This window comes from Amia ocellicauda, chromosome 20 (genome assembly GCF_036373705.1).
Source record: "Amia ocellicauda isolate fAmiCal2 chromosome 20, fAmiCal2.hap1, whole genome shotgun sequence".
In the NCBI taxonomy this organism is placed as follows: domain Eukaryota; kingdom Metazoa; phylum Chordata; class Actinopteri; order Amiiformes; family Amiidae; genus Amia; species Amia ocellicauda.
Genome location: NC_089869.1, coordinates 9,864,306 through 9,884,564, shown reverse-complemented (window position 1 = coordinate 9,884,564; position 20,259 = coordinate 9,864,306). Strand labels below are relative to the sequence as shown.

General features: G+C 40.5%; 1 protein-coding gene across 1 annotated transcript; it reads right to left on the bottom strand.

The window, feature by feature from the left end:
* Positions 1-171: 171 nt before the first annotated feature.
* sec23ip (SEC23 interacting protein) lies at positions 172-19,985 on the bottom strand. The gene is made up of 18 exons (XM_066693017.1): positions 19,802-19,985; positions 16,879-17,408; positions 15,611-15,818; positions 15,285-15,478; positions 13,476-13,565; positions 12,945-13,065; positions 12,702-12,791; positions 10,646-10,787; positions 10,272-10,480; positions 9,811-9,926; positions 9,472-9,645; positions 8,258-8,353; positions 7,750-7,965; positions 5,549-5,704; positions 4,351-4,453; positions 2,109-2,294; positions 1,116-1,278; positions 172-748 (listed from the first exon to the last, which is right to left on the bottom strand). Exons 1-18 carry the CDS (start codon positions 19,926-19,928, stop codon positions 667-669), a joined length of 3,003 nt encoding a protein of 1,000 aa, XP_066549114.1. The 5' UTR covers positions 19,929-19,985; the 3' UTR covers positions 172-666.
* Positions 19,986-20,259: the final 274 nt, after the last annotated feature.

The window sequence follows — 20,259 nt, the reverse complement described above, 5'->3', positions numbered from 1 at the left end:
CGGATGCATCTTCGGATCCAGTGTGCAAAGGCCTTAAAAGTTATCATAAGCTTAGAATAAAACAAAACTGACTGACATATATATGCATGTATGTAAAGCCAAAATCACAGAGAAAGCTTGGATCAAAATTTGTCAGCCATATAATCCAATAAAGCAAACTGAAAGACACAGTAAATTATGATCTCTTTATTGTAGGACTGCTGTCATACTATGAGATTAGTGTGGCCCACAAGCAGAGTTAGATTGTTTTTTTTTAAATAGACAATATTTAAATCTATGAAGTACTTGGTTTCCATCCCAGTTCTTATTATCTCTTTCAGCTTTAGAAATCACCACCACCAGGTTCAGTCTCTGCATCCTTCACATCATATAAAAGTCCAAGAATAAATCAAAGTATTCCTGCCTTGGAATTCATCATAGCGCTAGGTTTTCTTAATTTAAGACAGATGGCCAAATACTTGTGTATTTATCTTGTAACTTGTTCTCTAGTCTACAAATTATATATATATAAAAAAAAATAACTAAGGAAAAAATGATAATTTATATTTAAGAAGGGAATAAGTCTATCATCTGGAAGAGTAAACTTAAATGCGAATGATAAAGAAAAAACAAACAAAAACAAAAACATGAAATACGATCTGCTGTCAAATCAGGCAGTGATGGTCATCAATGCACCGATTGTTCAGGGCAAATCCCCATCGTTTTGTAGATTTCTTTAAGGATCAGCAGAGCAGTATCTTCAGATTCCCTGACAAAAGAAAGAAAATTTGAAATCCCACATTGTTACACCTTTTCTTGTGTATATGTTCTGTTTCAGCTTCAGACTAACAAGGATGAACATCACCAGAAAGCCTTTCGTCAGAATTCATGCTCGTCACATACTTAAATACCTCCCATGATTTGTTCATGTCAAATACACACACACGTGTAACACAACTCCCATTATAAACCAGATAAGGAGCACTTCTCTGACCTCTGTTATGTTCTCATGTTGTTTCCTGTCAATGACTACACAGGAATTCACACAGACACATCACTCTTTCATGTAGGAGGAGGGGGAACAACATGTGCTTGGGTTAGTGTGCCCCTCTTCACAGTGAATACGTGTTTCTTACCAGTAGCACAAGTGGCTCTGTAAAGCGAATAGATACTCATTGAAGCTCTCGATCGGCTTCTCCTGCAAAACATAGTCAATGCGGTTCCCTCCGTTCAGCATCCCAATCTTCACAGCGAGGTCGTCCTCCTTTGTGGAATCTGGGCTCTCCACCATTTTGTGTTCTAGGAGAGTGAAAAGAATATCTGTACACTAAAAAGATCACATGGTACCACAGAACGATAGTGTAACCTGTGTGTACAATCATTTGAAACACTAAATCATTAAAAAGAATGCGCCAATTCCATCTACAGTTCAAGTAGATGGTTCAATGTAAATGTCTGATGACATTTCTTTAAATAACAGGGGTTTCCCAGACAGATGACACTATCAATAAAGGCTTGGGGGGCACTGTGTTCCAGCAGAATGTTCTAATCTAGCCATCTGTGGGTTGTTTTCAGAAGGTGTAAATTGATCAAATCTTCTCCTTCCTCTGGTACGTAATTGGAGCTTAATCTGTACCAGAGCTGAAAATTTGAGGCTGTCCGAAGTCTGGCTCCTACGGTCAACAACTCGGCACCACCCCGCGCCCCCAGGAGACAACTCAGCAGCTCTACTCCCACCCCCCCCTCGTCGCAGTTGTCACACTTAGAGCTCCAGTTCCCCTGCTTTCCCCCATTCATCCGCTCTCTCACATTCATATTTAGCTCCGGCACCTCGTCAGTTACAAATTAAGCACTGTATGTAATGCTAAGATGTCATCTTTAGTTAATAAACCACAGTGCTTAGTTTTTTAATGTATAGATCAAAACCATAAATTCTAATAGTAAATGATTGAAAGTGTAGAATTAATTCTTCATGAGTATTAATAATCAATACATTGAATAGAACTGATTGAGGAAGGCAAGCCAAATTGGATTGATTTGTTAAGTTAGTGACACGTGTTCTTGCATTATATCTCAAATGATTTAAACCCACATATAAAACTCAAACTAATGAACCCTATCAAACTCACCTTCATCGACCTGCTTCTCCTCTTCCTCTTTGATCTGGTTGGCCACCTTCTCCAGCTCAGCTTGTAGCTGCGGAGAGGACGTGTGTGCCCTTGCGAAGTCATTAAGGGTCTGCCAGGCTGTCTTCAGGGAACTAATGAATCCCTGTTTCAAATCTGAGCCCATTCGCGTCAGACTTTCTTTAAGTTCTGCACAACACACACAGACACACAAAAACAACACAAAGTTGAAGAAAGAGTACCATAGAATGAAGCTTTGCCTTGCACACATAAACATTAAATCACCATAGAGGTTAAACCAATGTCAAACTAGGAAGATAGTAAATGCTACTGACATTTACAACCTAGACTAGGCCCACTGAAGATGATGCACAGGACTCTACACTCCTGGAGGGATGACAGGGACAACAGCCCTGGACTAATTGCACTTATGAGCAGCACAATAATGGAAAGGCACTAGTGGTGTACAATAATGTAAGATGGTTCAAGAGACTCAATGAAATGATAAGGCCATACTCAGAAAGGATTACATGAATTAGCTTCAACTGTATGTTGGTTTAAACTTCTATGGGGCTTTTTTCTTAATTAATACAAGACAAAGAAAATGAATACTATTCTAAAGGGATTTTTTAAAATGTGTATAAGAAAGAAAATAAAGGCACTTTCTTTTTAGTTGGTGGCACCAGCACCTGACTTGGTTGCACCATTTTTATTTTATTTTGCATAATCATGCTGCATTTGCCATTGCAGTCAGAGATGTGGAACATTTTCATTATATTTTAAAGGAAAGAGGCTATTGAAATAAGGTCTAAAAGGTGCAACAATATTTATAAAAGCACAACATAATTTCTCGAGTTAATAACACTGCGAAAATCCCCCATAGTTAGTCCCTTGTCAGAAGGAGGTGGTGACAGGGAGGAGAGAAAGGCTTGCTCACACACACAGTTCATAGTCAGCTTGTGAAACTTTGGGGGGGTTCCATGCAGTGTTTTTAACTCGTGAAGTGATTACATTGGGCCCGAACACTCACGAGAATCAGAACACTGGAAAACGTGTATATTAAAATTCATTAGCAGGGAGATAATTAGTTGAACTTATATTCACGGCTTGCCAACTCCATCAGTGACGTGAAAAACAAAATATTAAAACAACTCGACTCGAGGCACAAGCCACGGCTGCACACTGTTTCATTGGAACAAGTTGTCACATGACAGCCATGGATTCTGTGATGTCAATGTCTTGAGTATTGCTCTCGCACACGTAAACCATCCTTTCTGGGATTTTCTTACAAAAACAGTACAAGTCCTGTATGTAGAGCTGTATTAAGTTACTCCTTTCCCTTTAAGTTGCATGACGCTGGGTTAACAGCTACTCATCCCGAGCACAATAAACTAAGACCATGGGAGAGGGGCATTTAATTTTGACTCGAGCATATTGCTTCGACTAAGGTTAAAACACGTATGTAAACTCCACCTTTGATAGCAGCAGGGACATACATTTTGACCAAATGATAAAAGTTAGAAAAAATCATGCAATGCTTATTAGTTTTTCTAGCTTTGATGCGACCAGTAAAAATAACTCACAAAGCCAAGTCAACCAAACTTGAATTTGTTTGAAAGGGAATTAAAGATAGTTTGTGTAATTCATTTGCAACTGTATGTGGAAGTACTGATTCAACATCACTTTTCCAAATGTGCATGGTTCTCATGAGTGGAAGTTCAGTGTATATATATATATACACACACACACACACACCAGGGTTGGGCAGTTCCATTGTGTCCATGTATGTCACTTCCACAGGTTGGTCTGCCGTTTGGAGCTTTTGTTTCCAAAAGAACCAGAAAGCATTTGATTTCACATTGGAAAGAAAAAGTGTGGTAACAAGGTCACAAACGTACCAAGTTCACTTTCAAACTAACCGAGACCACTCCTTTCACATCCTGGTGCAATGACATCACAATCTGAGGTTTCATACATAGCTTCAAAACTAACCAAAACGGACTTAAACACGCAGCAAACCGTAGGTGTAAAAGGCGCCTGAATATGATCTGGCCTTCTTTGGTTTGCAGCGCAACTAAAGCGGAAACGGATACAAAATTAATCTTAGAGTAGCATTACAGTAGTATGGCAGCTAGTATGTAAACCATCTCCCTATTCCTCACTGGCTCCAAGGGTGACACTGCTATATGATAATGAATACAGAGCCTAGTCTTCCTTATCACAACCCTGCATTGTTTGTCCTTACCGAGGTGAAGCCTTTTCCTGCCCTTGTGATGTGGAATGAGAACAGGCTTTACATCCAGGTCAGGAACAATCATGGGTTCGATTCTATATGCCACAGGGTCCAGCTGCAGAGGAAAAAGTACAAGCAGAGATCCTACTGAATTCTTCACAGGAATGGGTTTAACCAGACTAAAGGACATCAAATATATAAAAAGAATCTTTATTAAGGAAATTATGTTTACTGTATATTGCGGAGGAAAAATCTATAAGGAGCTTCTCAGTTCTATTTCTGTCTAATGCAGATGATTAAGAAAATAAACTTTGCATTTTCACACTCTGTAAAGTCATATTTGAACCCTTGTTAAATACCGTAAAACTTCCAATACTCACCGGATCTCAAATAGCGGGGTTAATTTGCATAATCATGTAAACAAAAGCCGGTCTCTAATAAACGCCGGGTTATGCATCTTTCTTGTTTTCAGCAAATACATACATATACCCTAAATTAATTTAAAAAACACCATCACGTGAGTTATTAATTTATTTCTCACTTTATAATATATTGCTGTATATTTGTATTGCTGTCAAGCTGTCAATTGCGACATAAACAATGCATTAATGAAGTATAATGTTGCTGGTTTGGTTTTAAGCATATTTCCACAATTTTGTTGAAGTGGTTTTTGATTGTTCACAGTATATCAAATGTTAGACTGCTAACAGAATTACCGGTGTTTCAATCCAGTGTATATATAGTTCACCATACATTGAATGTGATTTGTTTGCATCTTTGGAAAGCAAATTATTATAAAATAATAGTTAAAAATAATAATACTTCTAATAATAATAATAATAATAATAAAAATAAAAGCCTAGCCTATTTGCCTACTTCTACAATGAAGCAATGTTTCCATGCTCTTCTTACCCTGCATGTATTTTTATTTATGAAAGTTTAACACAATCGCCGGAGCTTCTTGCAGTTATTTGGAATAAACGCTGGGAGCGTTTAATTGAAGTTTTACGGTATCAGTTTCTGAATCTGCCACAACTGTTCTCAAAGTAACGCTGATGAAAGGAGAGGGAGGGGCCTTACACTCTCACAGCATTTAGTCTAAATTGGGTCTCTAGAGCCTCCCGTTGACCTCAGTCCATAAACTACTCTTTTTCACAACTATATTTACAGAGAGCTGGAACAGAAGAAAGCAGTTTTTGCTCTGACTCACCGGGTGATAAATATTGAAGAAACCCCTGCAGGTGGGGAGGTGGTAGTTCTCTTCAATTTTCTCGAGCCCCCGCACTGTGAGAAACATTCCAATGGGGGAGCCCAAGGCAAAGAAATTCACTGGTTCGAAGTCCAATGAGTGGTAAACCACAGAGACCTAGAAAGAGATAAATACAGAAAATAGAATTGCATTGACTTTCTGTTTCCATTGAAACGTCAGGTGTAACTGCATTGTACTGCACATGTAATATTAACAAATACAAAATAATAAGACTTGTGTTGAGAATAAATTATTAAATTCATACAAATACTATGTCCTTTTTCGACCAGCAATACTTTCCAAACAATTCTCCTTTTAATAGGCTCTGCAAACTAAATGAATCATGCAGAATGCAGACACAAATGGCAACAAAGCAGATTTAGTACCAATATTAGCACAATCTTTCCCCAAGCAGTTGTCAGGGCTTCAAAAGACAGGCATTCCTCAGTATTAAACTATGCCCATTTTTAGGATAACTTCAGTGAAATGTCACAAATTAATGGTGGGCCAGAGAGAATGCATTCCATGTTAATTCATACAAAAATGTTTTCAAGGGTTGAACTATGCTAAGCTGTTGAGTCTATGACTTTTCCAAAGGCTTAAAATTCATGCATAATGCCCACATAGTTGATGTCTTTGTTTCTCAAAAGTGCTGTCTGACAGCAGATGTCCTTCCCAAATATTATCATTCTCTGTATTTCATGGACATGGAGTGAAGCCAGTTCTGTAACCAACAGCCTTGACGCACCAGCTCCCACTCACGGCTGAGGTCATAAACATCCTTCAGTGTTGCATGAATGTCACTTGCTTACCTAGCTACATGAAACATCAAAGCAACTACATCTTAAATTGCAAATCATTGATTTATGACAGTTCACATTAAGGAGTACATTGTGTAATTCCTGGGCTGGTATAAACTGTCCTGTGTTGTACTTAGATGGTACCTCGGGTTAATCAAAATCTTGAAGTGTGGACTGCTTTCATACGTAGCTATTAACAATTAGCCAATTTAAGTAGACCGGATAAAATGGCATAATCGGCAGGAAGAGAGTTGCACTCCTAAAACGTCTTGCTGTAACTTTAGAAAGATATCCAAGCCTGTCTGGTTGTTCACTTTCAAATGTCCACAATGAAGTAGTGCCAAATTATCTGGTGTTCGTGTTATCTTTTCAACACAGGATTAAGCCTTCAAAAAATGTAACAAAACAACACATAACAAACACAGCCTCTGGTTTATCTGCTGCTGCTTGGAAATTATGAAAAGCCCTGTTTATTTCTCGGTCTGTGCTGAAATATTTCAAAAAGAAACCATGGAGGTATCTGAGCTTCTTTGCAAATATAACTTATAAAGGTGGTTTACAATAAATTGTATTTGGAGAATAGTAAAACTGGTTCTGAACTGAAATTGTATGAAATGATTTTGAACAATATTAAGTCTTCTTTTTTTACTGGAAATTGCTATAAGCTTAATTAAGCAAAATCTAGCCTGCCCGAATAACCTCTGCAAAAGCTAAAATACCAAGTCACAAATGTTTTGACAGTACTTTAAAAACAGAGTGTGCACTATTATTTGTTTTGGTTCAGAAGACCCTCCTAGGAAAGCAGACTAGCAAACTAGCAGGAGGAATAAGCAGCAACGCCTTGTGCAGTTGTGTGTGGGCACTGACCTAATCTGTGCCACTCACATGTTTTCTATCCCACTTTATAGCAACAAGATGACTAAAAGAAAAACAAGGGTGAATCATTAGAACAAATAAATAAATAATTAGGGGTGGAAAAGGTTGAGTTTCTGCTTTCTGAAAAAACCCTTCCCCTTGGTCATGCTTCCTGACCGGTCTGTTAAGGATGTGGTTAATACTTTTTAATATAAACTCTACATCCCACAGCACTAAAAAGCACAGCACTCCCATTAGTTCCTCGCTAATCTGGGACCACACCTCTCTGTTTAATCCATCTCCACAAACCACACGCTCATTTTTCATTTGTTAAAGAAGGGGTGGCAAACTGAACATGACATGAAAGTTTTAAGAACATAGGCCCAGGCCTCCCACACAAATTCTCTTGAAAATATTTTAGATTAACTCTGAAGAAAAACAAAACTAAACCTATTCAGCCGTATTTTCCACGCTGAACCTTTCTGGGGTTAGGAATGAAATGCACACCTGTCCAGTGCCGACTCCAAAGTAGTCGTAATCCACATGCAAGGATGAGATGGTCCCCCCCACGGGCAGTCTCTGCTTTGCCCGGTCTGGCTGTGCATGGGAGAGCTGCGCAGCTGCGGCCGCCGCCTCCTCTCTGGCCTGGAGAACGGCCTCCTGCTTGGCTCTCCGCACAGCCTCCATTGCCACGGCCTTCTCTGCTGCAGCCTTTCGCCTTTCCTGAACAGAAACAGTGGAACAAGTGCAATACATTATTCCTATCAGATAACATTTCAGAACACAATAATGTACACAGGACATTAGATTACAAAAACTAGCTTATTTAATGACAGTGAAAGTGGAACACACTCATCTCTGGGGATCTTTAACTCTGCCTAGTCCCAGTGAGACCAAATACAACCCATTATGCCCTCCCCACACTACACTAAGGCCTTGCGTGACTTGCAAGTTCATAGAAAACTTACTTTTTTAGAGATGTGAAATACATATGGAGAGGAAGAGAGGTGTTTACCTGTTTTTTGGCTCGCTCTTTCACAAAATTTGAAATTTTTTTCCTTGGCCCCAGTGGGATTCCCATCTCCTTCAGGTCATCCACAGTGCACATGAGCTGTTCAAATGGGGTAGAAGAACAGAGAGGTTTGAATAATGGGAGCAGACATTTCTAGTACAAACAAATCTTTCTTAAAAATTTCATATTCATTTGAGACTTTCAGATTTCCAATATCCCAATTTTTATAAAAATACACACCAATCAGCCATAACATTATGATCACTGACAGGTGAAGTGAATAACACTGATAATCTTGTTATCCTGGCACCTGTCAGTGGGTGGGATATATTAGGCAGCAAGTGAACATTTTGTCCTCAAAGTTGATGTGTTAGAAGCAGGAAAAATGGGCAAGCGTAAGGATCTGAGCGACTTTGACAAGGGCCACACTGTGATGGTTAGACGACTGGGTCAGAGCATCTCCAAAACTGCAGCTCTTGTGGGGTGTTCCCGGTCTGCAGTGGTCAGTACCTATCAAAAGTGGTCCAAGGAAGGAAAAGCGGCGACAGGGTCATGGATGGCCAAGGCTCACTGATGCACCTGGAGAGCGAAGACTGGCCTGTGTGGTCCGATCCAACAGACGAGCTACTGTAGCTCAAATTGCTGAAAAAGTTAATGCCAGTTCTGATAGAAAGGTGTCAGAACACACAGTGCAGCGCAGTTTGTTGCGTATGGGGCTGCGTAGCTGTAGACCAGTCAGGGTGCCCATGCTGACCCATGTCCACTGCCGAAAGCGCCTACAATGGGCACATGAGCATCAGAACTGGACCACGAAGCAATGGAAGAAGGTGGCCTGGTCTGATGAATCACGAGTTCAAGGTGTTGACTTGGCCTCCAAATTGCCCAGATCTCAGTCCAATCGAGCATCTGTGGGATGTGCTGGACAAACAAGTCCGATCCATGGAGGCCCCACCTCGCAACTTACAGGACTTAAAGGATCTGCTGCTAACGTCTTGTGCCAGATACCACAGCACACCTTCAGAGGTCTAGTGGAGTTCATGCCTCGATGGGTCAGGGCTGTTTTGGCGGCAAAAGGGGGACCTACACAATATTAGGCAGGTGGTCATAATGTTATGGCTGATCGGTGTATATTCATCACTGCACTTATTTCAATTCCTAAACTGCATGTTAAAGGACACCTTATGGCGGTAAGTATGATTTATTGTGTTGATTCTGACCAGAGACTCCGTGTCGATTTTCTCCTTCTCAAAGGTGCCGAGATACTCAGAGAGACCGAGCTGATCCAGAGCAGAGGACAAAACAAGCTCTTCTTCTTCCTCGGCCTCATGCTCCTCCTCAGTTGCCTCACAGCCTGCATCGCTTCCCTGAAATACTGGGTTGGCACCATCCACCTAGCATGCATGCAAGTCAGAAATAACTTATTAACCAAACCTTCTGCAATGTTGCAGTAACCTGGCAATACAGGGATCATCATCAGACAGGGGTAAAGATAGCCAGTAGGAGTTTGAAAACAGAGTACGGGCCACCACGCTGAATACACTGAAGGATACTTTTACCTGTTTGATATTATTGCCTTCCAGAGGGTTCCCACCATTGGACATAGGGACGGCAGAGGCATGAGGCTGGGACTTATCTTTCTGATTGGACAGCAGATCAAAAAGAATAAGGGAGCCTGGAAAAGTATAACAGGTACTGGATGAAACAGCAGTTAAACAGTTACACATATTGTATAACCATTTAAACCAAAATGAATGCATCGGGAAAAACATCCACTTCCCGATGATTATCGACATGCAAACATTTCCTAATGAATTGTAAAGGACTATCAGTACAATATTTATAGAATATCCTGGGCAGTGAACTTGCAGCAAAAAGGAATTTCAGAATGTTTTGGTCAGTGCCAAGTTCCGAGGTTCTCACAGTAATTAAGTAACAATTAGCATTTGATTTCTGTGCTCAGCTTACAGGTCTATCAATCTGTTGACCGCTCTGTGGCTTGGAATATCCCCCCCTTTACCTAAACTATGTCCAGATACTGAAACGCCTCCTTTGAAATCAGGATTCCGGGTAAGGAACAGCGCATAGAGGCGGTTTATTTCCAGGGCCACTTTGTCCATGATGGTCTGGCAGTAGGTAGGGCTGTTGTAGAACAGGACGTCTAGCAGAGTTTCATTGGTGAAGTGGCGCAGACGGCCTGTGCTTGGCAGTGTGATCTTCTTGATTCGCCTGCACAGGTGAAAGACGCACACAAAGCACTTGTTAGGTGTCAAACTGATTGAGTCTCCTGATTTTGTACCACATGATCCTGAAACTTGTCAAATCAGTGGCCCAGAAGACCCCTGTTCAGAGCATGCAGATGTGGGTAACCATGGGACAACCCCTGGTCCTCACCTGTCCACTCCAGTAGCATCGCCATGCAGGGCCATGTGCCACTGGACCGGGAGGAACTCCACACGGCTGATGGCTCGCTCCTCCTGAGGTTTCCTGAAGTGACTCTGCAGCAGCTTTAGAGAGACGCTACGGAAGTCATCCACTGAGAACAAAACAAAACAAAGTATCTCCATGAAAACAACAGCTGCCACCGAAGACAGTCCACTCAGAATCTCGCTAGTCGCTTTTAATACAGATTACTCTTTCATGTATCAAGAGCGCCCTCCAGTGGAGTAGAACCAAACAACCACCAGGCACTGTTCTTCCGAAAGGCAACAAGAGACTGTTGTTCAGTTTTACTATCTTTTGTATGAGGCGCTGTTAGGGACATAATTCACCCCATGGTACATACACCATACTGAGACACATACAGTGAAAAAATTTCCTTTTCTGTCTCATAGCCACTCAGCTCCACACCCATCAGCTCACACAGCTCGCAGATTTTAATTTCTTTACAAATCCATTATTCTGGCAATACGTTCCACTATAATTAGCTCTGTTGTGACTGATGACTGATCTCACTGTATACAGAAGTATCTCAGTATAGTGTGTAGCGAAAAATCTTACTGTAAAATTGGGTGAAATCTCACTGTAAACAATTATTTCACTGTATGCGTCTCAGTATACAGTGTGTGTGCGCATCTCAGTATACACAGTGTGTGAGTCTCTCAGTATACACAGTGCGAGTCTCTCAGTATACACAGTGCGAGTCTCTCAGTATACACAGTGCGAGTCTCTCAGTATACACAGTGCGAGTCTCTCAGTATACACAGTGCGAGTCTCTCAGTATACACAGTGTGTGTCTCTCAGTATACACAGTGTGAGTCTCTCAGTATACACAGTGTGTGTGTGTCTGTCTCTCAGTATACACAGTGTGTGTGTGTCTGTCTCTCAGTATGTAGAGTGTGTGTGTGTCTCTCAATATGTATAGTGTGTGTGTGCCTCAGTATATACAGGGTGTGTGCCTCAGTATATACAGGGTGTGTGCCTCAGTATATACAGGGTGTGTGCCTCAGTATATACAGGGTGTGTGCCTCAGTATATACAGGGTGTGTGCCTCAGTATATACAGGGTGTGTGCCTCAGTATATAGTGTATGCATCACAAAAATGTACAAATCAGTTAATGTAATGGGTTGACACATAATTCACCTCTACCCTGATACAACACGAATTCGGATATAACCCGATTAAGAAAAAAATGTTTTGAAAGTCGAAACACAAAGCCAGGTGCATTTACAGCATTTTTAAACTTTCACTCCAATCTGCGTAAAAACAGGCTTGTGTGCAAGTCTTAATTAAAAGTTAAAGTTGACAGTTTAAATCCATTGATTACCTTTTTAGCTTCTTTTAAATCTTCTATAAGTATCTTCAATATATCCAAAATGTTTTAAAATGATTTAATAATTAATAGTTAATATTACTTAATTTACGTATAACAGTTGGTTAAGTGACAAAGTGGTCCATGGTGCTACTTGATAAAATACCAAAATCCTTTTTTTACAACAATTTGTATTTCATGTGAATTTGCATTTTCCTAATCATTACACGCAGACCAAACGATTGAAGTAGATGAAACTGAGCCCACATGGTTGCATTTAGCAGTGTTTGTACCGGTGTTTTTAGTACACTATCTTTTAAGTAACCCTATAAAATAAGTGTTGTAATGAAAGAAAGGATATTTACCCACTGCAGAGTAGAATTATTTACTGCAAACACTGTGTCAGCCATAACACAAAGTATTTCCTGACTATTAATTCTGGAAATGCTCGAGACCAAAGCAGGTTCGATATAACGCGGTTTCACCTATTATGCGGTAAGAGTTTTTGGCTCCCAAGGACTGCATTATATCAGGGTAGAGGTATATATTTTAGTTTTGTTTGTTTGTTTATTTTTTAATGTCAGTCAGATCAAACTATAGTAGAAATGGAGCCAGAGTACAGTCAAGCCTTATATTAAGAAAACACAAAAAATACTAATTTGCCTCATAGGACTTAACCAAGACCTACAAAGACCTACCGCACTCCACCATGGTCCTGAATCTCAGGTCACAGACGGGTCCTATGCCATGCACCATGAACACCAGGTGGTCCACCTGAGGAAGCTCTCCTAAAGGCAGGGACAATCAATGGCTTGTTATTGAGACGCCCACAGCAGATAAAGACAGCCTCCCTTTAGAAGCATATACAACGTAGAACATAGAAATTGTGTTAGATTATAAATAGCAGCAGCCTGTATAATAGTCAGCAGGAGTCTCCTCACCATCGGGAATCTCATCGTGATCATCATCAATGCCCCTCTTCACCACCCTGGGCCTGGTCTGCCCATCCTGCGTGGTGCCCCACTCGTCTGGCATCGCCGAGGGCTGGAACTGAACGATCACCTGAGGGAAACGGGAATGGGAACAGCACAGTACATACATTTGTAGTGTTTTTGGGCTCATTAAGATTAAATCACTTTATACACCACAGTTCATTTCATCTCATCTAATGGTTTGAAAACAAGTGAAGGTAGTGGAGGGAGATTATAAAGCTGAAGAAACTCATTCAGCTTCACATCAACCTCACAAAATCTGTAAATGAAAAAAAATGAATGCAAGAAAATTACATTTAATTCCTTCCTGCTGTGAATAAGATCATTTACCTGTCAATAAAAAAAGAGTAATGTGTTTAATTTAATTTAATAATTCTGTACAAATTGCATCTGTGTTCAATAAATCCTTCAACTAAGACTTTAAACATTTCTGATTCTGTTAATTATTTGCTTGTGGGTGACCCTCTCCCACGGGATTACCTTGGGATTGTGCATGACAATCGTCTCCCCAGTAGGGAATTCCAGTCTTCGGTGCCACTGGTTGGTTGTCACAGCTTTCTTATATTCTCCCTGTAGGAGAACAAATGGAGTGATATTCATCAGCCTCAAATTCACTTTCATAATTATAATAATTTAAAATACCATTACAACCTCTTTTAACATGCCAAACTAAAACTGAGTGTTAGGGACTGTACACTAGGGCTGGGCCATATATCGGGTTTTTGCGATATATATTCAATATTGTGTGAAATACAAAACACTTGTACTGCAAGTAGAGTTTTTTTTTATGTGGGAGGAGTAACTGTCAATCAATGTTTTTATGCAGCCAATCACCTGCAGAAGACATTTGTCAATCATTTGTTTATGTGGCCAGTCGCCTCCGAAGAGGAGGGAGCAAATGCGTCTTGGTGGTGAGTTACTATCGAATAATTTGTGTTGATGTTAGTAAATCAGTAAACAATTTGTGATGGCAACTCACCCCCCTGCTGAAAAATTCAGTATCAGACCGCCTTGCCTATGCAAATTTATGTGGAAAACCCTGATAGATATATATAACATATATATAACTATAATTTGTATAAAAATAAAGTATAATCAAGTTTGCTTCATTTTTATAAATTGAAAAGCAATGTAAAAAAACTGCAGAATGTTTGATATTTTAATTAATATGGTGAAGTTGTGAAAGTGGTGTAAGTTTTTTTAATTATAATAACAACATTTTGTGTTATCACATTATACAGTAATTTCAAATCGAAACTCTACTGTCACAGCAAGGAAACGTACCTGTCTAGCAAGGACAGATGTTAAATGCACCACTTTAAACCCAAATGTGGTATGTGATTAGGATGTGAATCTATACTATAGAGCATGAGTTGCATGATTACTATTACTTGTGTTGTAGATCTTATGTGACTGTAAATAATAAATAATACTGTGTATATATGCATGTATACACACACACACTATTATTTATGGTCACATAACAACGATATATATATATATATATATATATATATATATATATACACACACACGCATTACATTATTTGTCATTTAGCAGATGCTCTTATCCAGGGCGACTTACATTTGTACCCATTTATACACCATTTACTGGAGCAATCTAAGTGAAGTACCTGCTCAAGGGTACAACAGCACTGTCCCACCTGGGATTTGAACCCACATGACGCCTATTCCGCAGGCTTGAGTGTGTATTCCATGCTTTACCGTCAAAATGTAGTTTGACAGCAAGAATTTGTTATTTCGCACATTGTTCTTACAAAAAAATATTTGTTTAGTCAGGTTAAAAAACAATTACCATGACAAGTGGTATTTGTTTGTTTTGCATATTTTATAATTAAAGAAAGACTTGTTTGAATTTGAATGTCTTTGGTCTTATTTTGTAGCTTCTTTGGAGAAAGACAAGAAATAGAGATATATATCGTGTATCGCCCAAACCTCTAAAAATAGAGAGATCATGTTTTAGGTCACATCACCCAGCCCTATCGTGCACCACCCATCTCATCTGAGCCAACTCCGTCCGGAAACTGACAAACCAAGGTAAACTGACTGGCAAAATCAGTTTATGTCTATTAAACATCTCAGTCCAGCTTTGTAAACAGAGGCTCCAATTTGGACTAGGGGCTAGACCAAATCAAACCCCTTATCAAACCCATGAACACGAAAAGCAGTACATTCATTGCAGATTTATAATTCGCAACTGTCAGTATGCGTAAGGAAACCAAAAAAAGAGGTACATCCCCGAGAAGCGGCAGGTGTCCGAGCACGTACCTCCAGCTTCTCGCTGAACTCCTCAGAGTACGGAATAAACCTGCTGTCTGTGTCTCCTTTGTAAAACCAGGTACACCGGCGCACTTCAGACGGCTCCTCCTCCCAGTACACCGCCGTTCTCATGCGGTCGTACAGCTGAATGTCATAGCGGCCCCCATCCGTGCACACGACCACACTCTCTGGGTCTGGCTGGACTGAACAGAAGAAATAAAAAGGAAAAAAAGTCACTTTCAAACAAAGAAGGGGATGAAAATTAAAATCACCGTAGACAATGCCCACAGAGAGATGCCAATCACAGAACTGATCAACGTGTTCAATTCACTCACCTGAGTTAAAGGTCTCCTCAAGCCTGATGGAGTCAAAGAGGCTGAAGGGGAACCAGATATCCTTGGATTCCACCTGCTTGCAGTAGAACCAGTGGGGCTGAACGGGCTCATACACATTGTAGGTGTAGGGCATCATGGGAGGAGCTGGGACCAGGGGGCCTGCAGGGCGAACACCGGAAGGTACGGCCTGCCCCTGAGTGTGAGGAGCCTAGCATTCACAGATACGGAAGCCTGATTTAATATTCTTACTTTCCTTTCCTTGGTCTACCTTTAACCCTTTCCCTCCTGTAATTCTGCATGATGGGAGTATGTAACGGCAGGTCAGAAGCTGGTACTGTTTATTCCCTGTTGTGCAGATAGTGGCACACTGTATAAAATGAGGATAGCCTTTAATTTTAAGGACTTAGATCCTCCCCTAAAAATGACCATCCACTTCTCTACCCACACTGACAATATCCAATGAGAGAAGCCTTCAGCAATTTTCAACACTTTTGCCAGATCCTATGTCTGCAACATCTGGCCAGCTTCAATAAAATGTCATAATCAGGAGTCACCACAGATTGCAGAATGTAGGGGTAGTTCCTCATGTCAACAACTCCTAAAACTGAACCTATCATTCACACAAACAGAAAACAAAAGGTTCCATATGTAGGAAAACGTGTTGCTGTGCTTCATTGCCATGTATACTGCCTCCTGAATATTTTGTTTTACAATCTTGCATGTTAAACTAAAGAGGAAGCAATATCTTTAATATTTGAATCTGCATTTCTAATTTTGTTACTTATCCAGTCAAACTTTGTTATATTGGGAACTTCTCCAAAACAAACAAAAGCTGATGCACAAGGGTGACTTGTCTGACACTGAAGCACTCTTAAGTTACTATTTCAAAATACATGTATCGTTTTGCACACCCTAACACTGCTAATGCAGTTTGAAGTGCAATTTGTTTTTTCAGACATTCAATTACAACATGCCATCTAAGGGAGAATGATTCATGATTTATATTTTCACTATTACAAGATCATATCAGACTGTTGAAATGCAAAAAAAACACTACAGCATAGAGCAATTAGTGGTTTCTTGAGATAGCTGTAGACACTAGTATGTAGCAGTAGCCAATCCAGGTCCCAACAGAACTTAAAACACAGCAAATCTGGCTGCTGTATTAACACTCCTGTAAAAATCTCTGGTGACGTGCACGAGGTTGCAACAAAAGTATCATTACTGCACAAGAAATGTAATTGCAAACAAACAAAGATAGAAATTACCTGTGCGAACGGAACGGAGGGAGTGTGATATGTCTGAGAGGGAGGGGCAGAGGGCGGAGCCTGAAGGAAAGGCAGCTGCTGTTGCTGGGCTTGGCTTTGTTGAAGTTGTGGCGGAGCTAGATAGGGATTGACTCGGCTGGTTAAAGGGGTGTGGCGATAGGGGTTGTAAATCTGCTGCTGGGCCTGGGCAATGGGCGGGGCTATGCTACTTGGCGCAGGAGTGTATCCAGCCTGAGGGCTCTGATAGGGTGCATTTCCAAACTGAGAACTTGGGGGCTGGGTAAAGTTCGACTGGGGGGCTGCTGCAGCTGGGTAATCATTTTGTCCAGCGGTGGTGAGGGGCGGAGAAACGGCCGAGGCAGCCGGTCCTACAGTAGGTGCAGAAGAAGTGTAAGACTGTTGCCCGATGGAAGCAAAAGGGTCACTGCTGGTTGTCGACTGGGAAAAGTAGCTGAAGGTTGGAGGCTGGTTGGCGTTTCCGGATGTCTGGCCAAGAAAACTGTCCTCTTCTCCCACGTCTACAGAATCATCTGGGGGAAAAGATTGAAGACATTAAAGACACTAACTCACCATAGTAGCACAGTTTGACACGTTTCTTTTTAATATTTGCTGCCAAATATCCTCAGGCTGTTGAATTGAAGCAGACAACAGAAACAAATATTATCATTTTTTCATGCCATTCAATAAACCTATATTTTAAATTAATTCTGAATTTCAGAATTCTGTGTTAGCCCAACAGATTCCCAAGTCTTTAATAACTTTGGATAGTTGTATATAATACACACACAAACTGAGTGAGGTGTTTTGCATTGTGGGCAGATCAAGACAAGGGCGTCTGCTAATAAATAAATAAATAAATAATAATAATAATAATAATAATAATAATCCAGCTGCTGAGATTTGTCGACACTCTGCTCATGTGCTGATGAAGTGAATACTATGCTATTGACTGTGCTGGGGCCTGATTGGGGCTCCTGCAGCATGCCCTGTTGGCAGGCAGAGAATTCACTGGTTCTGCGACGTGTTTGTTTTGTCCATGGATATTCCAAACGTTCATTAAAGGTTTGTCATAACCCCGTGGTGGAATCACTGTATTTACCGCACATTAATGCTGGTTCAGCACCAGTGAGTCGGATCCACTCACCATGACTAAGGAACTAAGGAACATCAGCCTCCAAACAATTAAAAAGATTAAAAAAAACTGGTTTGAGGGTCGCACTGCAACAAACTATATTTGACTGTTCAGAAGGTATGAGTATAAAAAATAAATGTTGGCTTATTTTGGCTGCAACAAAATACAAAAACCTGCCTTACATTTATTTTAAAAGGGCTGATTACAGTTTACCAGAAAATGTTCAGGCAGGTAAAAAAAAAAAATGAAACGCATTTCCGTTTTAACTGACTGGAAGACAGGAGCATTATTGATACTGCCACAGCACTGATCGAGCTAAGCTCACAGAAATATCTACTTTGTGATGTCTAGCCTTGTTTATTGAGCTTTGTAATGTACTGTCTTGAATACTAGCTTCCTTGACTTCTCAAATTTCTATAACTTGATTATTCATAAGTTATACATGTACAAGTACACTCAATTGTCACACAGAATACATAAACGATCATTAGTTTTATGTGTTTGTAAATATATTTTATGTCCTGCTTCTCAAGGTACCTACAATCATCCTGAAATTGAAGGAATACATTGTTAATTAATTTGTTTGCTAAAGGGGTTTATCTAGGCTATTTGCCTTAGTAATAGTCAATACAACTGCATACAATTCTCTCATTCTGTCTCTATAGTCTATAGTTCAGACTGTGGTTTCCTAATTTGCTTTGCAATGTATGCTTTAATGTTGTGCTCTATAATGTGTTACTAGATGTATTTTTGTCCTGATGTTGTGCATCACTACGTGTGATGCATCAATAAAGGACACTGTTTTATTCTAGAAAACAAAAGCAGTCATTTTAACAAAATGCACAGAAAAAACTAAAAGAAAACGCCAGCTGGAATGACAGATCACAAATCAGCACTTGGTGATGATGGGTTAAAGCTAATGGTGAACAATCAGTTTACCTTCACAACACTGCATGATACACAACAAGACGACATAAGTTGACCATTTTTGTACACAACCAATATTTGAAATGAAGACAAAACCTGAAACTTCACTTTAAAAATGTACAATTGTGTGTGTAAATGTTTGTGTTTCGTAGCTAGCACATCACATTTGAAAACTCCCCTGCCTAGTGGTCAACACAAGATGATGTACTCTCTTTTTGATAAAGCAACATGTTTTGACAACTGAATATCTAAAAGAGCAGACACAAATCTTCTGTTGTATGGAGAGCAACATCATCAAGAACAATGCTGGGCCAACACACACATGCGCTGTGAGCGAATAGTGTTCCCATTCAACCCAGTTTAGACAGTGATGTACAAAGGGTGTCATTGTGACACCTCTACACACAGCAGCCTTTAACTTGTTCATACTCAAAAAGGCAGCTATAAACGCAGCCCATACAGTTCAGGACGAAATGTAAAGTGGAATGAGCTCATTCGTGGGGTGTGATAACGTATATAAAACACCAATCGCGTTTGCTTTACTTATTATTCCATGCATAGGAAATGACAAAAACTGAGATTGTCAATTAAATCAACAGAGGCTGTAAACGTCAGACCCAGACAGCTCTCATTCAAGCCAGAGCAAACCTGCATCGATATCCAAGTGTGTCCCAACAAAATGGTTAGCGATTGACACTGTAAGTGAATTCACTGATACTAATTAGCCAGTGTGAAGGGATTACGCATCGAAACAAAACAGCGCAGACAGCAGTTTTGGGGGACGTCGTGAAGTTGAATTGGGAAGCGTAATATTAATATAACGCCACTCAGGCCACTTCTCCCTCCCGTGTGACGTGGTCTCACCTCCCGAGAGCACCGCAGGGCCGGCGGCCTGGCTGACAGGGATGAAGGGCAGGCTGAAGTTAAACTCCGGTGCCGTGGAGAACAGGAGATTTGTGTTGGAGCTGCCGTGTTGCTTCTTCTCAGCCATTTTCAGCAGGCAATTACACGTAACCTACTCCAGCTCGGCCCCCCGCACCGGATCTAGGGGTGAAGGGTCAGCACACGTCACACTCAGCCGCGTCGCTCATTGGTCGCGCTCGTGTTGCGCAGTTGCCCGCAGTTCTGCGCGGATCCACCAATGGGATCCGCGGGATTCTGCAGATCTGCGCAAAACTGCGGAACTCTGCACTACAAGAATGCGACCATTTAGTTCCCAGTTTAAATGCCAGTAACAAAAAAGAGAAACTATTACATTAATTTGTCTTAATACATAGATTCATATAAATAGTTAAAACGAAGAACTTAGTACACCTATAAAA

Bases quoted from the DNA above. Each gene is read 5' to 3' on its own strand.
- sec23ip (XM_066693017.1), bottom strand. From the start codon at position 19,928: ATGGCTGAGAAGAAGCAACACGGCAGCTCCAACACAAATCTCCTGTTC. The intron at 12,792-12,944 runs GTGAGGAGACTC...CCCTGCCTTTAG, and splicing joins TCACGATGAGATTCCCGATG to GAGAGCTTCCTCAGGTGGAC. The intron at 10,788-12,701 runs GTAGGTCTTTGT...TTTTGTTCTCAG, and splicing joins CAGGACCATGGTGGAGTGCG to TGGATGACTTCCGTAGCGTC.